Genomic DNA, 20437 nt, shown 5'->3' with positions numbered 1-20437 from the left:
GGGGCTTTCTGTAAAAAACGAAGAAGTAAATGGGAAAAATAGTGTAAAAGAGAGGGAAGGGTAAAGCCAAAATATTAAGATAAGAAGGGAGATGAAAGTAAAAGAGGGAAAGGATTTGCTGATCGAACAATGGAAATGGAATACAAAGGAGGGAGGTACGGGGAAGTCCAGGAAAAAGCTAATGCAAGATCTATTTTGAAAAGTGAAGTTGTTTTTAACCGTTGTTATATTATATGTTAGTTTTTTGTTATGTGTTAAGGTGTTTTTTTTTCTTTTTTTTTCTTTATTGTATCTTTGTTGTTGTTGTCTTGTTGTTTCTGTGTTATGTTTGGTTTATATTATACTATGAAAACTTAATAAATATCAATTAAAAAAAAAAAAACAGAGTTACCACTGCATAGAGTCCTTAAGTGGGTTCCCTATTGGTAGGAGAAAATAACAGAGGCCAGCCAGAGAATATTGAGAAGCAAAGCAGCTAGTAAGCCTGATATTTAATGCAATAGAAAAGTACTGTTGCAACAGGGTCCCCACTCCCCACACACAGGAGGGAGAGAACCCAGATCAGTGGTGCACAAGCCCTTACATAGACTTTGGAAAGTGCCCCCCTGTAGCTCAAGACCACCCCAAAAAACATCATACATACATCACAGAAGGAGGCAGTCTGCAGCAGAAATGCATCACAGGAGGCGGTCTACAGCAGAAATCCTGTCTGCCAGGACACCTGATAACGGTCACTGATTGCTTTACCTGGGCAGTCTGGCCATTCTTTTGTGATGGTTAATAGTTTAGTTCCTGAATCCAGGTCACAGACTCACCCTATTCATACACAATTAGACCCTTGAGACAGGATTTGTAAGCAAACAACAATGGGGAGGCTTTCCCATTTCCTTTCTCCTTGCAGAGAAATATTTGAGGTCACCAGGAGAGTCAAAATGGCTTCAGGCTTGCTCTCCTGCACTATTTCAGACATGTGGTTTATATACTTATGTATGTGCTTGCCTTGTACATTTAATTTAGATCAGAGACCTTAGAATTCTTATAACACCAGAGGCAAAAGTGGGCAGAGAAACGGATGCAGCTCTGACCTTTGTACCAAAGACAACATTCCAGTTACACAAAAGCAGTAGGTTTCTATGCACACCCTACACATATCGCGCTATACAGGAAACCCAGAGGCATTGTCACAGTCGAACACTTTCTAGCTAAGCAAAAGTGCCTCAGGGATGTGTAGGCATAATCCCGTGAGTGGCTGTGGCCTGAGGAGGCTGTTCTCAGGCTTTGCTGAATTGACTTTATCCTGTGAGCTGATGCTTCTGTGTTTTATTTTGCCCTTATATGGCTTTATGCTGGGAAGCAGTCTATAAATTTGTGCACAATTAATATGAAAAATAAACAGAGAGGCCTAGAGGGCTACACTGGGCCCACAGGTTTGAGGCGTCTTACCCCTGCCATTAAGGTCCCCTTAAAGAAGATGCAAAATAGCCCTCAGAGGATTGGCACCATATGGTTAAAGCACATTTATACTACTATAGCAGTCATGGCTGGGAACTGTAGATTAAGGGTGCTGGGGGTTGTAGCTCTGTGAGGTGTAAACTACAGTACCCAAGATCCTTGGGGGGAAAGTTATGACTGTCAAAGTTTTAAATGTATGGTGCGGATGCGGCTGATACCAAAGGAGTGGCACATAACAAGCCACGTCCCCCTTTTCTCTCTAATTTGTAGTACTGTAGTAAATATAATTTAGGCTGTGTACATGCCATAAATCCATTTATTTATTAATTTATATTTTCCTCCTTCTCTCTTGAAGGAGCCCAGGGCCGCCAACTGATTCCAAAGCGAAAACATTCTAAAACAATTACATTTAAAGGCATTAAAAACAGTGACCGCTATTCCTTCTGGCGATCCCGGGATTGCCAGGAAACCGAATTCTTCAGTTACCAAATGCCTGGGTAAATTTAAAGAGCACTGCGTCATAAGAATTGTGGGAACTCTAGTTTGTTCCTCACAATTCCCAGCACGCTTAGAGAGAGCTACAATTCCCAGGGTTCTCTGTGAGGGTGGATGGGGATGTACTTTAAACATATGGTATGTACACAGCTTTTATTTTGGTTCTTCAAGTTGTGTTTGGAACATACCAAATATACGAAGGGGCACTATTAAAAAGATGTGGCTGAAGAGAAGATGGCTGCAGGGCCAAGGATGTTTATTATTGCTGCTGCTGCGGCTGCTGCTGCTGCTGCTGCTACTACTAAATTTATTACCCACCCTTCACAAGCAGGTCCCAAGGCGGGTAACAACAATATAAAATTTAGAATTAAAACCAGTTAAAATAGAATTGTCAAGATTTTTCTCCCTACACATGACCCTCATTTGATGGCTAACACGAAATGTGACAGAAGAATCACTAGGCTGAGAAGCAGAGCTGGCCCAAAACATTTTGCTGCCTGAAGGACGAAATGGCGCATGCGTGCGTGCACGTGCGCACACTCACACACACACCTAAAGAGGCTGACTGGAGCAGCCTATGCCTGGTTTAGAGAGCCAGTGTGGTGTAGTGGTTAAGTGGTAGACTTGTAATCTGGGGAACCGGGTTCGCGTCTCCACTCCTCCACATGCAGCTGCTGGGTGACCTTGGGCTAGTCACGCTTCTCTGACGTCTCTCAGCCCCACTCACCTCACAGAGTGTTTGTTGTGGGGGAGGAAGGGAAAGGAGAATGTTAGCCGCTTTGAGACTCCTTCGGGTAGTGATAAAGTGGGATATCAAATCCAAACTCTTCTTCTTCTTCAGCTGCAGCTTTATCACACCTGAATGCAGTAAGCTAGTTTAGGGCAGGGACTCATCCCTGACCATGGGCCATGCTGGCTGGGGCTGATGGGAACTGGGAGTCCAGCAACTTTTTGAGGTTACCATGTTGGCTACTTCTGGCTAAAAAGATATAGGGCAAGGCACTGTGGCACATGCCCCTCCGAACACCTCACTGCCATTCCCCATCCCCAGCACTTGCCATTTTAGGCAGCCACCTCACGCCACAGTTGTCCACATATGACAATGACCACACCCACAAGCTGCCTCTGTACATGTGCAAGTAGTTGTGTGAAAGGGTGTACGCCTGTTCATTTGTACCATTTGTGTGTATTTGGTGAGTGTTGCATGTGAAGATGGTACAGGCTCAATTATTTGCAGATTGTACACGGATTGTGAACTAACAGTCAATTCCTCAACTGTTAATAAACTGCAGAGAGAAATCAACAATCAGGATAAGCTGAGCTGGGCTACCTTTCAGCAAACTACAGAAGAGAAAATAGGAATCCTCACACGAACACACCCTGCAACATTTTTTGAAGCTCCAGATAGTCAAGGCAAGAATAACAAGAAACACCTTCAAGTCGCTCTCAGACATGTTCCAGAGCTAGCTGAACCTACTCTGAAGGCAAACAGAGTAGCACTTCCTGGGTGCTAAGTTATCAGCTGGATGGCTGCCAGGGCCATCTTGCTCCTTGAGGTGATGGGGCTGGTGTGGAATGCGTCCAGACTTAAACCTGAATTTGTCACACACCTGAAATAGATTTCCAGCAACACATTTAGCACCGCATGTAGCCACACCCCAATAACAGCAAAAGAGGAGGCGGTTCCACCCACAAACTTCTCCAGGTTTCCGATATAGGTAGTCATCTTAAAATCTTATTGACTTGATTTGAAGGGAGGAGGAACCATGACTCAGCTCTCCCACTGCTTTGTCTGCCGGCTTACAATCCCAGTTTCTGGCTCTGACCACAGATCTCAAGTCACACACACCATAACTTTAAAGCACATCCCTCCCGCTCCCACAATCCTGGGAACCACAGCTGACCCAATATACCGTATTTTGCCACCTGAGGCAAATCAGTGGTGGCAGCAGGCAAGCCCCCTGCCCAGATGTGGGTGCGGCCGAGCTGGTGAGAATTGTGAGGAGGTCTATATTCCCTTCACGGAGCTACAACTGTCAGTTTCCTGTAAGGAAGGATTGATTGGTAGACCAGTCCTAGAACTATAGCTCTGTGGGATGAATAGGGGCCTCCTAACAACTCTTAGCATCCTTAACAAACTGCAGCCCCCATAATTCTTTGTGGGGAAGCCACGACTGTTTAAAGTGGTATCGTAGCACTTTAATTGTATGGTGTGGAAATGGTCTGGGTCTTTCAGAAGTGCAACACATTCACATATGGTTCCTGAGGCAAAGAAACTTTTGCACTAGGATTACCCAAACTCGGTCACAGGGTCAGATCTCTGTCGAAGCTTGTTGGTTCATACCTACTTTTCCATTTCCTGGGCAGCTTGCCATGACATATCAGCCCCAGACCAGAAAGTTTTCCAAAATTGCTACATTATTCGGTGGCACTTCCTGCTTGCTGTTTGTCTAGGTTGCAGGAGCAGAGAGGTGCAGAAAACGAAAGGTTAAGAGCTTATTGTTGGAAGGTTAAGACCAAATACTGGAAAAAGAGAAAGAAGGGGGGGGGGACAATAAGGAGAGTGGGAAAGCAAACAAGGAAAAAACCCTTAAAATGCAAAGCAGAAAGGGGAGATGGGGATGGGGAAGCTTACTTGTTTCCAAACATCAGGATTTAGCATTATGTTGAATATCCTTAGTATGTAATCCAGACAGCTGTGCAGTTAAGCAATTTGGACTTTGGACTTAATCATCTTGGGGAGGGGCTCTTTACTTACGGCGGGTGCCTTTAAATGTTAACATGTACTACTTCACTCACTTCAGCTGATTTTGAACCACCAAAAAAATAGCCCAAAAAGAGGATGTGTTCCGACTGTGTTGGGTCTGGCATTATTCTTATTTCAAGCTGCTGGCAATCTTTTCATCCTGACAGTGGTGCTTTCCGAGTTTTGTGGTTGGTCACAAATTATTTGAAGGGGCCAGTGGAATGTTTAAAATAATTGACTGCTATGAAGGAAGGAACATGACTTTGGTTGAGGAGGCAAGGAAAGCTGGATTTCACAGATATGATCCAACATACAACCACTCTAGTGGGTTAGCGGAAGTTGAAAAGTTGGGTACCGTGAAGTTGTTCACTCTCCCTCATTCTTAGCTTCCTGCTTGAAATTTGGGCACCAAAATTTGGCACCAAAATGAGCATGACACCCCACCCTACTTTGAGGTTCCTCAGACATCTGTGGGATTCTTTGAAGTCATTCCTCATTGTTGCCCAATTCTGACTTGATGACGTATTCTGCTAGGCCAAGCTCTTAGAAAGCGAAAGGATTTCCTTCTGCTTTCCACACGTTCAGACAGATCCCTGCAGAAATCACATTTTCCTAACCTCGGTTTTGACAAGCGCATCAGCTTGACTTAGATTCAACAGACTGGGCCAAGGGAAGGAGAGTCTTGAGTTGCAAAATGTTGAGAAGTATCTGAAGCTACCAACAAAAAGAACTGAACTTCTCAACAGGAGAGCTTGGTTGTCCCACAAACCAACATTGCTTTCAGTTTGGGTCAACCGGACAAGCTTGCGACTCTGACCATGAATTTGGATAAAAAAAGCAGTTTTCAAAAATGTATAAGTTTCACACTGGCTTGGAATACTCCTTAGTTATCCATTTCTATTTGTGTTGACTATTTGTCCCAACTTCATGAAATCTTGCACAGAGAGTCTGCACAATGACAGCTGTAAGATGATAAAATTTTAAAATGTTTGGATTTTGAATGAGACAAGACATTTAAAGAGTTTTTGTTTGCAACTGTCACCTGCTTCTCCTCAGTTTGTGTGCGTCAATCATCTCTAGTTTTTCCTTTTGCTGATTTAGAGTGTATCCAAATGCAAGGGAAATAAAACAGCTGCTGGACTTTCATATAATTTTGCCCCTGTATCTTCAATAAAAACATGCAATACACTATAGAAAAATAGAACTCAATATAACATAGTATCAGGTGCTACTTCTCTGATCTGAAAGCATACACTGTTCTGATTACAAAACAATAAACATGTCCCTGTTTTGAGATGTAGCTATTTTGGCAGCTGTTTGGATTTTCAAATTTGCTAATTTGCTGGGGGCGCATGCAGATACAGCCCACAGACTACTCACTTCTGCTGTTGGGCCACTGCAGTCTCTAACAGGAAGATGGGGAGGGAGAGGGGCTGGTAGTTTGCTTCATTGGGGCTATGTTCTTTTCACATTCTTATCACACCCTGTCATGCTAGAACCTAGGCTCTGCAGACGTACTTTCCGCATGCCAAAGGCCTCCATCATATTTCAACTCCCTAGATTTACAACTATGGCCTCCGTAGTCCCTTGCACTACCAACGTCAATCAACTGCTGTCACAGGCAGTAGACCTTGATCATCCCCTCCCTGGGCTATGGGATTTATGGCCCACTCTTTCGTTTTGAAGAAGTCACTCCAACTCTAGGGGGTTACATAAGAATTGGACGACCACTCATGCTGCTATTTATATCTTGTTCACAGGAAATAAGAAAGGGGGGAAACAGACATAAGCACTCTCCAATACAGAGTGTAACCACTTTATTTTGAGTCACCCTGAGATTAATTTCATGCGTACTTGCTCCAGTGCAAATCCTGGCAACCAACAGTGTTCTGGACGATGATCTGGGGTCAGTTGTTGCTTCCTCATCCAGCCAAACAGGAAGGAAACACAACCCAGACTCCAAGAACAGCATCGACTCCAAATCCACTAGGGTCCCTTTTACGTGTTTCACCAAGCCAACCAGGCAAAAGGCTGACCACCCTACCGAGTTCAGATCACAATTCCCATTAAAATTTGTATGGACTACATATCAGCGGAGTCCAGTTTGCAGCGATTGGTTGGCAATCTCTTTCACCCTAGCTGTGCGCTGGCTGTGTGCCTGTGTGTGATTGAGACATGGGGATGTTGCCATGCGCCAGCCAAACAAATAGTCCAGAATCTGATTGGAAGCCCTGCTCATTCCCAGTTTTTCTTTTGCCGTCTTCTTTGTACATCACAGGCAATTCCCACAAGCATGGCTTGCAGGTGGTGAGGTTTCCTTACCTCATGCTTAGGTCCTGCTCATGTCCAGAATGCCTCAGACTCTCTGGGGTTTCATGATTCATATTGGGAAACGCTTGACGCAAATGTGCAAGAGCTGCTATGACACCCAGGATATCCTGAATGAAACGGCTTTAGGAATACCTGTAAATTACACTCAGATATTACTGGATCCAATGGGAGATCAGGAAGGGCTTACTGAAGATCCTGGGAATTTCCCTAGCCCCCCTCCCTTTAAGGTATCAGGGACTTCTGAACCACTAAACATATCATTAGACTCAGCCCCAATAATATTTGGCTCCCATACAGAAGGAAAGAGGGCAGGGTGGGGAAAAGAGAATGCATGAGTGACTCTTCTTTCCAAGCCTGTGGGTTATGTCCAGTGTGATGATTTGGCATCTTAGCTGTGGGAACATGCACAAGTTTTAGATGTGCATCCAGCTCAGGCTTGGTCTACACATGCAGCACAATGAGGAAGGAATGAGGGTGGCAGAATGGATTGTATCACTTTAGACTGCGGGCTATATGGATGCATTCATATAGATAGGTAATATCATCAGTCCGTTTCAGGAGACAATGGAGGAATGCGCCTTTGGGGGCAGGTTGCAGTGCCTGCCATGGCTGTAGAGAACATAACTAAATATTAAGCCCCCTGCAACATCTTTCTGCAGGCGAAGCAGCAGGAGTCTGATGCTTTGGACGTTAGCTGGAAGTGTCAGAATAAGTTTCACAAGAAACTCTTTTCGGCCCTTCTGCACTGACTGCTTTTAGCAAACAAATATTGGCTCAGGACATGAATGGTACTTGTGTTGGGGAAGGAACTGCCACCCCATCCCTGAGGTTGGACCGTTCAGTGGGCAGGGGTTTTCATGCACCTTCACCAAGTGATTACAGTTTCATTCACTTGCTTGAATTTCCTGCCCATATTTCTTCTGTACGCACTTAATTAACCAGTTTTGATCTGGAGGGAAAACCACTTCCTTACAGAACTGGGACAACTGAATTCCGCCCCCACCAAATGAGCAAAGCCCATTCAACTCCATGAATGGATTCTGGACAACTTTTCTCTCCACCCACAAGTTGCTTGAGGCTAGGTGGGAGTCTATCTGACATGGCTGCAGTTTTGCCATCCTACAATGCATGTGGAAGTGGGGTGGGGCCAACGTCATCACAAAGTCTTACTGTTTTCAGCTTTGAGTTTCACCCAGCATGAATGGTTGGGTTCTAGATCAGCAACCCCACCACTTTCATTAGGAAACTGTCCCAGCTGTGTGGCATATAAGTGCATGACACAAAGCCTCTGGCAGAGTCTGTTGGTCAGACTCTTCTTCCCCAATTTGTAAGCCACCCAGCTCTCTGACATCCCATGTCCAACTTGCTAGAACTCAAACGCAATCTGCTATACACTGGGAGGCAGGTTCAAGCCATGTCACAAAGAACTCAACTGCTGGTCGCAATAATCTTTACAGCTATCTCCTTAATGATCCTCACCAAGTCTTCCATGGTATATTGCAAGGAAACAATTCCAAAGGTAATTTAAAAAAAACCACCACCCCTTAACCTTGCCTCAAGGATCAGAAGGAATGCAGGATGAACTGCCTATTACTCATGGGTGCAATAAAATAAGACAAACGGTTTACGACGAGCGATCACATTCACAAATTATGGAATTTCCAGGAAACCATAGGGGCTTAGTGGCACTTCCTCATCTACAGCAATCCTAGATCAGGAATATAAAGGCAACCAATTTTAAGGCAAACGTTTTTCCAGAAGGGTAACCAGGTTAGGCTGCTGTAGCAGAAAATTCAAAGTCTAGTGGCATCTTAAAGACTAACAAATTTAATATGGTATAAGATTTTTTCGATGGTAGACTCCAGTTCACGAAAGCTTATGCCATAATAAAGCTAACGCAAGACTCCCTGTTAATTTTAACGTGCTGTGGGCTAAATAAAATGAGGTTGGGGGCCTTGAAACCCCTGCTCAATAGTCCAACACTATCCTATCTCAGCTCTTGGGATTCCCACCAAAAACAGCCTCCTTTTCAAAGCCTATTTTTGCATCCATAATGATCAGAAATTTGCTGAGATTCCCAGGATGTTCAGTTATGTGTGCAATCCCAAACTCTCTGCTTCCAAGGTATGATCATGGAACCAGGGGACAAACATAGCTCTGTGTTTCACAAAATGAATTTATTAAGAGGGGACAAAAAGGATTCTCCCCAGTATTTATACAAAAAAGCAACTGAAATTGTCTAAACTTATATACACAAAGACAAGGAGGGGAAGCATGTAGGATTGTCAACATTATCCTGTTTGCAAAATTCAGCCTCTATATTCCTGAAGAGGAAAATAGTAGTATAGAATAAAGCTATTTGATAAATCAAGATTACAAGTGCTAGCCAATCATATAAAACACTTATTGTACAAACTGGTTGCCCCAGACCAGGCTGGCTTTTTTCCATGCTGAAACATAATGGACCTAATTAGAAAATTGTTAAATGTAATTATAATGATGTCTTGATCAGAAACTTTTTAAATTTGTTTTTGTATTTTTTAGATTGAGAATACATGTTATACATTGTTAAACTGCTATATTGTTGAAAATGAATAAAAACTATATATATACACACACATACATATATATAAAAGAATATAGCTGTTTTTACAATGATTTCTGTAACTTTTTTAAACATAAAAATATCAAAAACCATGGCACTTCTGAGACACCTTGTAATGGGATGTGCTGCTTGTAAATGTAGCTTCGTTCAAGTATTTGACCATTAAAGAGAAAAAGATACACCCAGGCATTTATAAAACAAGACAAACAAAAGGGGAGGGGAAGTATTAGCAAAAACTGATGGACACATTCAGATGTCACAGGTGTGAGAAGTGGAAGTGTGGCTTGAAAGACTTGGAACGCCAAGGTTTCTTGGAAAAGCTGGGATGGCAACCATGGGGACTCCAAACCGACTGGAAGGACACTCTTGAGATGCCTTGGAAACTGACTCAGGGGTCTGCCCTGGCGTATTTTCTCATCACAGCAATGCCCACTTCTGTAGAGCATGTACACAATTCAATGCACACCACGTGGCAGCTTCCTTGGAACATTATCCCATGGGTGGGATTTTGCTCTTAGGGTTCCCCGTCTCCCCCGCAGCAGGGCCCACGGGATGCTCATAAGGCTGCGATGGCTTTGGCCGCCACCCTGCGTCCCAGAGGCAAGCTGAGATCCGTGATGGCCAGCACAATTCTGGGGCTAGACATGGTGGATGCTTTCACCAACTCCGACACCTGCCCAGAAGTAAAGAGGGGGAAAGAGGTCAAGGAGGACATGTCAGTGGCAAGTAGATACTAGCAGAGTGAGCTAGTTATCTTTGAAGCGACCCATTTCCCTCCATGGCAAAGCAACAATTCAAGAGAGCTTGTGGCACTGGTCCAGATGCACTGCCTAGCCTGTGTCTCATACCGCGTGTAGGGGTGTTTATATTTATTTACTGCACTTGTAAATATTAGCAGACTTGGGCATGATTCACGGAATTGTAGGCTATAAATGGCTACAAAAGGTCAATATTATTTTTTTTACTGTCTTTCTGCCAAGGCATTCTGGGCAGTTAACAAATTTGAAATACAGGGGATATGGAGAGTTACAAGAGAACAGCAGGATTATCTCAGGCTACTGGAAGTTTGTTCAGGAGCTGATGACCTAAACTCCTTGGCCTGGGCTTCCTCCTTTCTGCTTTTCCTCAAGGCATGAAAATCTTTAATTGGCCTTTACACAACCCTCTTTTCCCAGAGTCTTTTGGATGCTGAGGAAGCTGGAAATTCCAGGGTGGTGAGGGAGTAGATTTCCCCATGAGATCTTTTTCCCTTTAAGAAGAGGTTGATAGTGAGAATTTATACCTTCTGGCCTAGGCACTCCCAGCATAGGATTAACAGTAGCTGAGGAGATACTGAAACCTTACCTGTTATGCTCAAAGTGGAATAACAGGTAAAGCAGAATAAATATAATAATGACAACAGTTATTATTATTTTGTTCCTTTCTACGATTGTTCCCTCTCAACTGTTTTTCCATTCACATGATTTTGAAAAGTCTGCAAGATTACATTCTACATCAACCCCAACATTCTGTAATGTGCAAACTCAATAAAGCTTTAAACATATAGCTTTACATGCACACAACAGACACCATCAAAAGCTGGGGACAATTCCCACCTTCATATTTCTGCAAAACTCACATCTCTAGTGCTTCTTCAAAGAGGAAGGTATGTGCATGTACGAGTCAAAGAAATGGATCAATTATGTTCCTTGAGTACATTTTCTCTCAACCTATGATAGGTGTTTAACGGTACATTCCTATGCAAGCTTAATCAGCAGTTAAGTCCCACTGTGTTCGATGGGCTTTACACCAAGTAATTGTACACAGGATTACAGCTTAGGGTGACCCTCACTTACTCCTCTGTCATTGTCTCTGGAGCTGTCAGTTCCTGCCAACAGACTCCCTCTAGTGTTTGCCTTTCCTAAGAACAGAGAACCAAAGAGACTTGAACTCTTAGGATTCATATGGATCATCTGTACCAGCCTTCCTCCATCTGGTGCTCTTCAGATGTTCTATACTATGTCTCCCACCAGTCTCAGCCAACAATGCCAACGGTCAGGGAAGATAGGAGCTGCAGTCCAGCAACATCTGGAGGGCACCACGTTGGAGAAGACTGGTCTACATGCATTGGGGAACTGCAAAGGGAAGATTTGCTTGTGCCTTTCTGGGCCAAGTCATATGACTGTTGGGTACTTAAAAGGCATCCCCACCCCCCACCCCCAGCTCATAGTAACACTTTTGCTGGCATATAGTGCATCGTCACCACACACAAAACCCACCTGTTTTGTACACCACTGTTTAGCCACTTTGGAAACAACACCCCTAACATTATGTGGTTCTCTATCTGTTAAATTCATCCAAAACTGAACTCTGAAGTGCAAAGAACCAACTAGGACTGAGATCTAGGTGACAGTTCTTTCCACACGGCTCAGAAGTTCAAGGGGCTAAAATAGGGCACTCAAAGGTATGGAGGTGGTTTCCCTTAATGATTCCTTACTTCCCAGGGGCCATGTTGAATTGTGACTGCTGAGTGAGGAAAACTGCAGGGAATGGGCCTTTACTCAGGTCACATGGAAGAAGTCTCCCTGCAACCCCCTATAAGCCAAAAGCTTTGCTAGAGAGCAGCAATGGACCAAGAGTCCAAAGATAAACTACAGAAATCTTCAAGAGGAAAATGGGAGTCGCTCACCATGGTGAAGGGCATGAACTGGAGGATGCTGCCACGGCTTCCTTGCTCCAAGCAGTCTACGCACTCCTCCATGAACCACTGAACAAACTGTGTGTGTGTCCCGGCTGTCTTGGCTCCCAAGATAGAAGAAATCAGCAGGAAGAGGTTGGCTGGGGAGCAGAAGAGGAAGGAACTAAGTATTGTCTCCTCTAAACCCCTATTTTGAGGCCTTTTCAGTTTTTTAAAATACAGTCATACTTTGGTTTTCAAACACCCTAGTTCTCAAACATTTTGGCTCCCGAGCGATCGCAACCCGGAATGACTGTTCCAGTTTTTGAACATTCTTTTGGAAGCTGAATGTCCGATGGGGCTTCCGCGGCTTCCGATTGGCTGCAGAAGCCATGCTTTGGAAGTCGAACGGACTTCCGGAACGGATTCCATTCAACTTCCAAGGTACGACTAATAATGTTAATAGTAATATTCACCATACATACATGCATCTATATCTATAGATAGAATTTCAAGTGCATCTTTTCTCTGTGATCCTTACAAGAACCCCACAAAGTGCGGTTATATCTTCAACAGGTTATCGTTTGGCAGCCACAAGATCCCAGATTCAGTTTATACCAACATCAGTAACCGCACACCGGCAGGCTGTGGCTTGCCCAAGGCCACCAAGCAGGGAGTTCATGGTACTGGAGAGATTTAACATAGTGCTGCCTGACAATGGAACAGACTGCCTCAGGAGGGGATAGGTTCCCCTGCTTTGATTTAAGCCAAGTCTAGATGACCACCTGGCAGAGATGTCATCATTTTAGACTGCAGATTGTGCACTGATAAAGAAGGGGTTGGACTAGATGACTTCAAAGACCCCTTCCGCCTCTATCAAAAGCAGGTTTCACTGCTGAACCCCTAGTGACCATCAAACGAAGCCCCACATAAACTGAGCTACATTTCAACCAGGCCAGCTGGGTGCCCGGTCTGCTTCTATAACTTTCCCCTCCGCTTAGCTAGGACTGAAGAGGCTTACCTAGGACTCTGTTGAGAGGATCTCTCATGCTGACTGTGTGCAGCTGCGAGGCGGACAGCGAAGTGCTCATCGTGCGGTCTGCTGATAGTAGAGAAAATACCAGAGTTTGGTGACTACTTGCATCCCAAACAAGAAATGCCATTGAATTGGACCTTCCTTCCCTTTTCTAATGATTGCCTGAGGGGCTTGGGATAACAAGATAGCAGCAGCAGCAGCAGGTTTCTGGCAAGTCACTTTGATCATGTTGGATCGCCATCCTAATGTTCAACAATGTTACACTGAACTAACAGCACCACAATTTAGAATTTCCAAGTGTTCAACGTATGTTACCTCCACAAGGAAGGCCTCAAGCCATTTTCTCTCAGGCAATAGCCCCACATTTGCATTATGGGAATAATAGCACTGACCTACTCTGCACAACTATTGGAAGGATTACAACATAGTAACGTAAGTGAAAAAAATTGGGCATATGAAAGCAGTCTGTCAGGGGTGGAGAAGCTCCGGCCTGCAAGCATAATTAGGCTTTGCCAGCCCACTGCCCCCAATTTGTTCTGTGAGGCCGTTTTGGACAAGCGCTGCACACCTGCCCTATGCCTGATGTCAGGTATGGGATGCATAAAGACCTGGCTCAAGCCAAATGGGGGTTTGCAGGATTGGCGATCAGCTGATTGGTGGCACCAGCAAAGCACTGCGCACAGGGCTTTGCAACGTTCAAGAATCAGCTGATCATCGAGTCCTGTGAAGAGTCTGTCAAGATCCAGTAAGATCATCTGGTCTTCCAGAGCAGTCTGCAAGGGGATTCCCAAGATCCGAAGATCAGTTAATCACTGGCACTTTGAAGGCTGTCCCTCTGCCAGCACATTGATTTCAAACCATGTGGGCAAATAAGGGTCACTTGATGTCATTGTGTGATGTCAGATGAATGATAGGTGGTGGCCCTGCCCACTTGTCAAATTTGGACCTGGCTGTTGGTAGAGAGACGGAGAATGATCTGGCCCGCTAGTTATAACCAATTCCCTACCCCTGCACTATATAAATGTAAAGACTTAACTTCCTCTTACCACACATTGCATGTTAGAACACTAAAAAAAGAAAAATGAACAAGGTGTGATTGAGCACCTGCTGCAAATATCCCAAGAGGACTAGAAACTTCTTTTTTAAAGAAGAAATGAACACAGAGATTGGTCAACTGTTGAATCCAGTGCCAATTGTGCTCAGATCTGTTCTATGTGGCATAATTGAGGAATGTACAAAGACAGGTTACAAAATCAACTGCACCACCAAGTGTTTAAAAGCTAAGCAGTCCAGCCTTGGATAGTGGGTTTCACAGACCTTATCTATCCATTTCCACAATTCTGCCATGGAATTGCCCTGAGAGTGGAATCAGATGCAATGACGCTGCAAGAAAGGAAGTTAAATTCCAACACTCCCTCTGATTCATAGCTGGATCAAGGATAGATGCTTGGTTGTAAATAATCTCGTATGCAAATCAGAGAGGAAACACGGGTGTGCCAAATCACTGCTATGACAGGAGGAATTAGGGAGAGAAAACTCCCCAATTGCATTGTTAAGTTGACAAAAGTAAAACCACAACAAAAGGATATTGAAATAAAGGGAAATCACGGGCCTCGAGAGCAATGGAAATATACAAAAACAAGATCTCTGAATCACCGGGCAAGAATCCAAGGTGATGAGCAGTGATGTTCTCCATATCCATAAACAAGAGGTCACCAGTTTCCCCTACTGACAAAAGTTACTGATCATTTGATCACCTGGTTCTCATCTGTGAGCTGATAACTGGAGATGCATAGGAAAGTGGCCTTTCTCTTTGCATGTGGCTCTTGGTCCCCCAGAACACAGAAAGCCCAAGTGGGATTTGTGACATGAAGCACCTTTTACTAGCTTTTACAGCTCCTCCTGGACACAGCCCACCCAGGTCTCAGTTCTTTCTAAGTAGTTTTTAGTTTTTTAAAAAAATACTTAGTTTTTCAGTTTAAAGTTTTACAGTCCAGCAACCAACATAAAAACAAGATTCCAAAGAAACTCCTGAACTTCCTTCCTCCCCTTTGTGGGTCCTTGTGTTAACCATTTCCTCCTGCATCTTTTATAATAACCCAAACCTTCTACATCTCCATTATATCCAAAACTCAACATTAAACTACAATTGCTATTAAAGGTAAAAAAAGGTAAAGGTACCCCTGCCCGTACGGGCCAGTCTTGCCAGACTCTAGGGTTGTGCGCTCATCTCACTCTATAGGCTGGGAGCCAGCACTGTCCGGAGACACTTCCAGGTCTCGTGGCCAGCATGACAAGCGGCATCTGGCGAGCCAGCACAGCACACGGAACGCCATTTACCTTCCCGCTTATAAAGCGGTCCCTATTTATCTACTTGCACCCGGGGGTGCTTTCAAACTGCTAGGTTGGCAGGCACTGGGACCGAACGACGGGAGCGCACCCTGCCGCGGGGATTCGAACCGCCGACCATGCGATCGGCAAGTCCTAGGCGCTGAGGCTTTTACCCACAGCGCCACCCGCGTCCCTTACAATTGCTATTATAATCCTAGTAGTGATTTTAGCTGTTTACACAATGGTTTTTAAGATAAATTATACATTTCCCCCATTTCTTATTGAAATTTTGGTTTTCCTGATTTCTTCTGGTCATTTTTGCCATTTCAGCATAATCCATCAACTTAACCTGCCATTCTTATCTGATAGGGACTTTTGTCTTCTTTCCATCTAGTAGTTTTTGGTTTTTAGTTCCTGCGCCATCTCTTCCTTCATATCAAGAGATTCTTCCATCTGAGTTGGATGCCACGCTGAGCCAGACTCCGTTTTGGACATTTCCACTGCCAACAGTGTTCTGCGCTGCGCCGCTATCCTTAACTTTTAAAAAGTCAGCAAGGTAGGAAACTTTACCTTTACATGCTCCTGGTAGCACACCCTCCCAGGGGGCACAATTACAAATCAAAATGATGTGTTGAAGCCTCCAATAAGGGCCAGAATTGCTAGATAGCTGAGGAGCTGCATTGGCACGTGACCTACACTGAGCTCTGACGCCTCTACCCATTCCAAACAGCACACCTAAATTTTCCTTGAAGCAAACAAAGTAATCCCCACATTCATTCCCTGTGGCTTATACCTATTTACTTATTATCTTGGAGGAAGCAGTTCAAAATAAATAACTTTTTTTTAAAAAAGCAAAATGTTAAATGTTTTAAATAGATCCATCTAATCTGAATCCTCCTAGATGTAGAGACGTTGTTGTTTTGACATGATTAAAAGGAGAGAGAGAGAGAGAGAGAGAGAGAGAGAGAGGAAGTGGAATGAGCTTTAGTCAGGTTTAGAATGGATTCAAGATTGGCCAGTCTTTTCCAGGGAGCCTGTTTGGACTCATATTAATTCCAGGAAAAGCTTTCTCACCATGATTCCACTTACTGGGGCTAGAGAGGATGCTGGTGTCTTCCTCATTGGAGCTGAGCAGGCGCATCAGTTTGGAAGGCTGGGTATCGTCCAATGGGAAGAGACTGGTGTAATCCTGGAAGAGGAACCGAAAGGACAGAAAAGAGTCCATCACGGTTACTGATATACACAACCATGAATAAGGCAGGCAGTCTGGTCCTGATTTTGTCATTCATGTATGGACTTGTACTGTCTCACCTTTGCCTCTCTCTCTCAAAAAAAAGGATGATTCACATACTCCATTTCTCATCAACATATTTAAAAGAAGGAAGCAGAGGTGCCAGAGAGGCATTGTAGTGTGATGGCTGAGACTAAACTGTGACCCACAAGCCCCCAATTCAAACTCCAGTTCTAACCTACCTCACAGGGCTAAGCTACTCCACAATGGATGTGACACATTGCAGAAACGGAATGCTATCCCTCCTCTTGTTTGTAAAATGTCTGTTCCATTTGCAAACATGACAAGCTGCTTTTGCACACTGATCTCACGGAAACAGGAATAATAATAATAATAGTAGTAGTAATAATTTAATTAATTTATACTCCACTGGGTTTCCCCAGCCACTCTGGGCGGCTCCCAATAGAATAATAATAATAAAGCGATAAAACATCAAACATTAAAAACTTCCCTAAACAGGATTGCCTTCAGATGTCTTCTAAAAGTCAGATAGTTGTTTATTTCCTTGACATCTGATGGGAGGGCATTCCACAGGGCGGGTGTCACCACCGAGAAGGCCCTCTGCCTGGTTCCCTGTAGCTTCATTTCTCGCAGTGAGGAAACCACCAAAAGGCCCTCAGAGCTGGACCTCAGTCTCCAGGCTGAAGGGTGGGGATGGAGACGCTCCTTCAGGTATACTGGGCTGAGGCTGTTTAGGGCTTTAAAGGTCAGCACCAACACTTTGTGCTCGGAAATGTGCTGGGAGCCAATGTAGGTCTCTCAGGACTGGTGTTATATGGTCTCAGCAGCCACTCCCAGTCACCAGCCTGGAAGCTTGCTTTGTACCAAGGTCAGACTGTCGGTCTGCCTAGCAGAGTATTTTCTACCCTGACCTGCCGTGTCTCTCCAAGGATTCAGGCAGAAGTCTTTCGCAGCCCAACCAAGAGATGCTGAAGACTGAAACCCAAGTATATACTCTTACTGAACTATGGTTTTTCTCCTTCACTGGATGAGCTGAAGAAGCACCCAGGAAGAAAGTGAGGGATAGAATGAGAAAAAAAGGACTTTCCTGTTTCCCTGTGCGCCACAACTCTTGTTTTCATACAGAACTTTTTTTCTCTGTGTGTGCTCACTTAATAATAATTGCTTTTGGAATTTCTAACACTGCAGAGCCATGTTATCTGATGCATGGACTCTGGTGAAGTTCCCAAGAGCAGGCATAGGCAAACTTGGCCTTCCAGTTGTCTTTGGACTACAACTCCCATCATACCTAGCTAACAGGATCAGCGGTCAGGGATGATGGGAGTTGTAGTCGCAAAACATCTGGAGGGCCAAGTTTGCCTATGCCTGCCCAAGAGCTTAGTGAACATAGGGAGTCACTTTGATATCATAAAAAGTTTCATATCTCAAGGGTCTGCATATTTTTTTTTTTAATGCAAGCAAGTAAGGAAAACTAAAGTCCGAAATTGTTTCAGATAGGGTTGCAGTCCGAGATGCTACACAATATCAGAAGGGGCGGGGGGGGGGGAGATAGCTAACCACAATCAGATCATCTTATTGAAGGATTGACAAATTCATGAAGGACACGTCTATCAACAGCTATTAGTCATGGTAGTGAAAAAGAACCTCAATACCAGTTTGATTTTGGGAACATAAATTAAGCGGAAGGTTGTCACTTCCATGCCCTGTTTCTGAGCCTCTTGGAGGCAACTGACTGGCTGTTCCTGGAAACAAAATGCTAGTTGATTTGAATCCTTGGTCTGATCCAACAAGGTGTTGCTGGTTTCTAATGTTCTTAGAGGTCAAGGAAAGACAATTCCTTTGCTACAATCTCAAAGCTTACATTTTAAAACTGCGATTAATTTTTTAAAAGGAAAAATCATAATTAAATTTTACAACTGAAAATTGTACAAGTTTGCTTTTTTGCACAATTCTCCTTCCCCCATTCATTCCTCTCGCCTCTTCAAATCCAGCCACTCCCATTGCACTTATCAATCCACTGCGGCCTGTTTTCCTTTTCCCAACATCCTTGTGGGAACAGCAGTTTACCTCTATATCTTCTCGGTGCCTCTTGCGCTGCCAAGCCGAAGTCTGCCCCTTGTTGTGGGAGGAGTAAGAGCTGGAGGCACACCACACAGACAGCCTAATGGAAAAAGAAACATACATCAGCTCCAAAGAAGGACAAGTGATTTTTTTGCTTTTTCTTACTGGATGAGGGTTTTCATGAACCACGACATTCTCATACCGTATATGGAGTACAGGGAAACTAGCATCATATTTGGAGGAGATCAGTAATCAGAGAATGTCTCCTTAAGTTTACATCAATAAATGCATTCTTCCACTCCCTGGACCCCATCATCCCTGGTACCCCAGCACACAAGATGTCACGCTAAGCCTGTAAGGCAGCCTCAATGGGGGGAAACAACATATTGCTGGGGCGATATGAGAAAAGCCGAGCTTGTGGTTTAATGGAGTGAACCCTAGAAGCTTGCATTTGGGTTGTGAAACTGTGCCATTTTTACTGCCTTGATGCATTAAAATATGTTTCTTGTTAGTGTTTGTGGGAATTCAGCTTTGAAGTTCTAGGAGGGCCTTGGAGATGGGCTGGAAGGGCTCCCATGTTTCATTCCCAAAGCTTGCCTCTAACAGCATTTGCAATTTGTGGTTATTTTTTAACTTCCCATGTCTTATTGCTTCTAGCTTTCAGCTATCATTATTTCACATGTTTTAAAGCGCTCAGCAAAATGTTTTCGAAAGAAAAAAAGAAAGGAAGGAAGGAAGGAAGGAAGGAAGGAAGGAAGGAAGGAAGAAAAGAAAGAAAGAAAGACTCTAGTTTTCATGGCTTGAAAGGGTACAGGGCAATAATAATAATAATTTATTATTTATACCCCGCTCATCTGGCTGGGTTTCCCCAGCCACTCTGGGCACTCCCCAAATGAATATTAAAAAATTTCCTGCCTTCAGATGTCTTTTAAAAGTAAGATAGTAGTTTATTTCCATGAAATCTGATGGGAGGACATTCCACAGGGCAGGCGCCACTGCTGAGAAGGCCCTCTGCCTGGTTCCCTGTAACTTCACTGCTACCTGGTAACTACTGAATGCAGGATTCCCAGGAAGTTGGAGACTGAGCTTCAGCACTCAATATTTTTCCCTTTCTCATGGCAACCAGAAACTGAATAAACTGTGCAAAAAAAATGGCACCCGTGTCCTTAACATCCCATCAAGTTCTGGCTTGTGGATTTCATACCAGCACAGAATTGGGGCTCATTAACACCTGTCTGCTCATCTCTTACTTGGCAAGAGCCTTGCCCGGAGGGTCCATCAGCATATGCCACTTGGAGGAGTCTGTGAGCAGATTGGGCAGGATGTGTCCGAGGAGGGTGAGCGTCAGTTGCTGCATGTCCAGGCAGAAAATGGAGTAGAGCAACTCCACAGCCCGCATTGCGTGCTCTTTCCGTGTCTCTTTCAGCAGCTCCTGAGAGGGAAGAGAGGACGACAGAAAGTGACAAGAGCAG

At 44.2% G+C, this 20437-nt stretch overlaps 1 protein-coding gene across 13 annotated transcripts in view; it reads right to left on the bottom strand.

The window, feature by feature from the left end:
- Nucleotides 1-9182: 9182 nt before the first annotated feature.
- MED24 (mediator complex subunit 24) overlaps nucleotides 9183-20437 on the bottom strand; it is a 50824-nt gene continuing 39569 nt past the window's right edge. For 7 of the 13 annotated variants that reach the window (XM_083408536.1, XM_083408545.1, XM_083408541.1 and 4 more), the window contains 6 exons: nucleotides 20216-20397; nucleotides 18972-19065; nucleotides 16727-16841; nucleotides 13307-13387; nucleotides 12298-12446; nucleotides 9183-10302 (listed from right to left, as the gene is read on the bottom strand). In XM_083408536.1, the coding sequence (XP_083264662.1) occupies nucleotides 10186-10302; nucleotides 12298-12446; nucleotides 13307-13387; nucleotides 16727-16841; nucleotides 18972-19065; nucleotides 20216-20397 (738 nt within the window). In that variant the 3' untranslated portion in view covers nucleotides 9183-10185. The remainder of the gene's footprint in view (nucleotides 10303-12297; nucleotides 12447-13306; nucleotides 13388-16726; nucleotides 16842-18971; nucleotides 19066-20215; nucleotides 20398-20437) is intronic. The other 6 variants (XM_083408543.1, XM_083408548.1, XM_083408544.1 and 3 more) reach the window with 2 other exon arrangements.

Source organism: Podarcis tiliguerta (assembly GCF_965153285.1).
Source record: "Podarcis tiliguerta genome assembly, chromosome: 13".
NCBI lineage: Eukaryota > Metazoa > Chordata > Lepidosauria > Squamata > Lacertidae > Podarcis > Podarcis tiliguerta.
The sequence above is the reverse complement of the archived record's forward strand: the minus strand, read 5'-3'. Positions and strand labels throughout refer to the sequence as shown.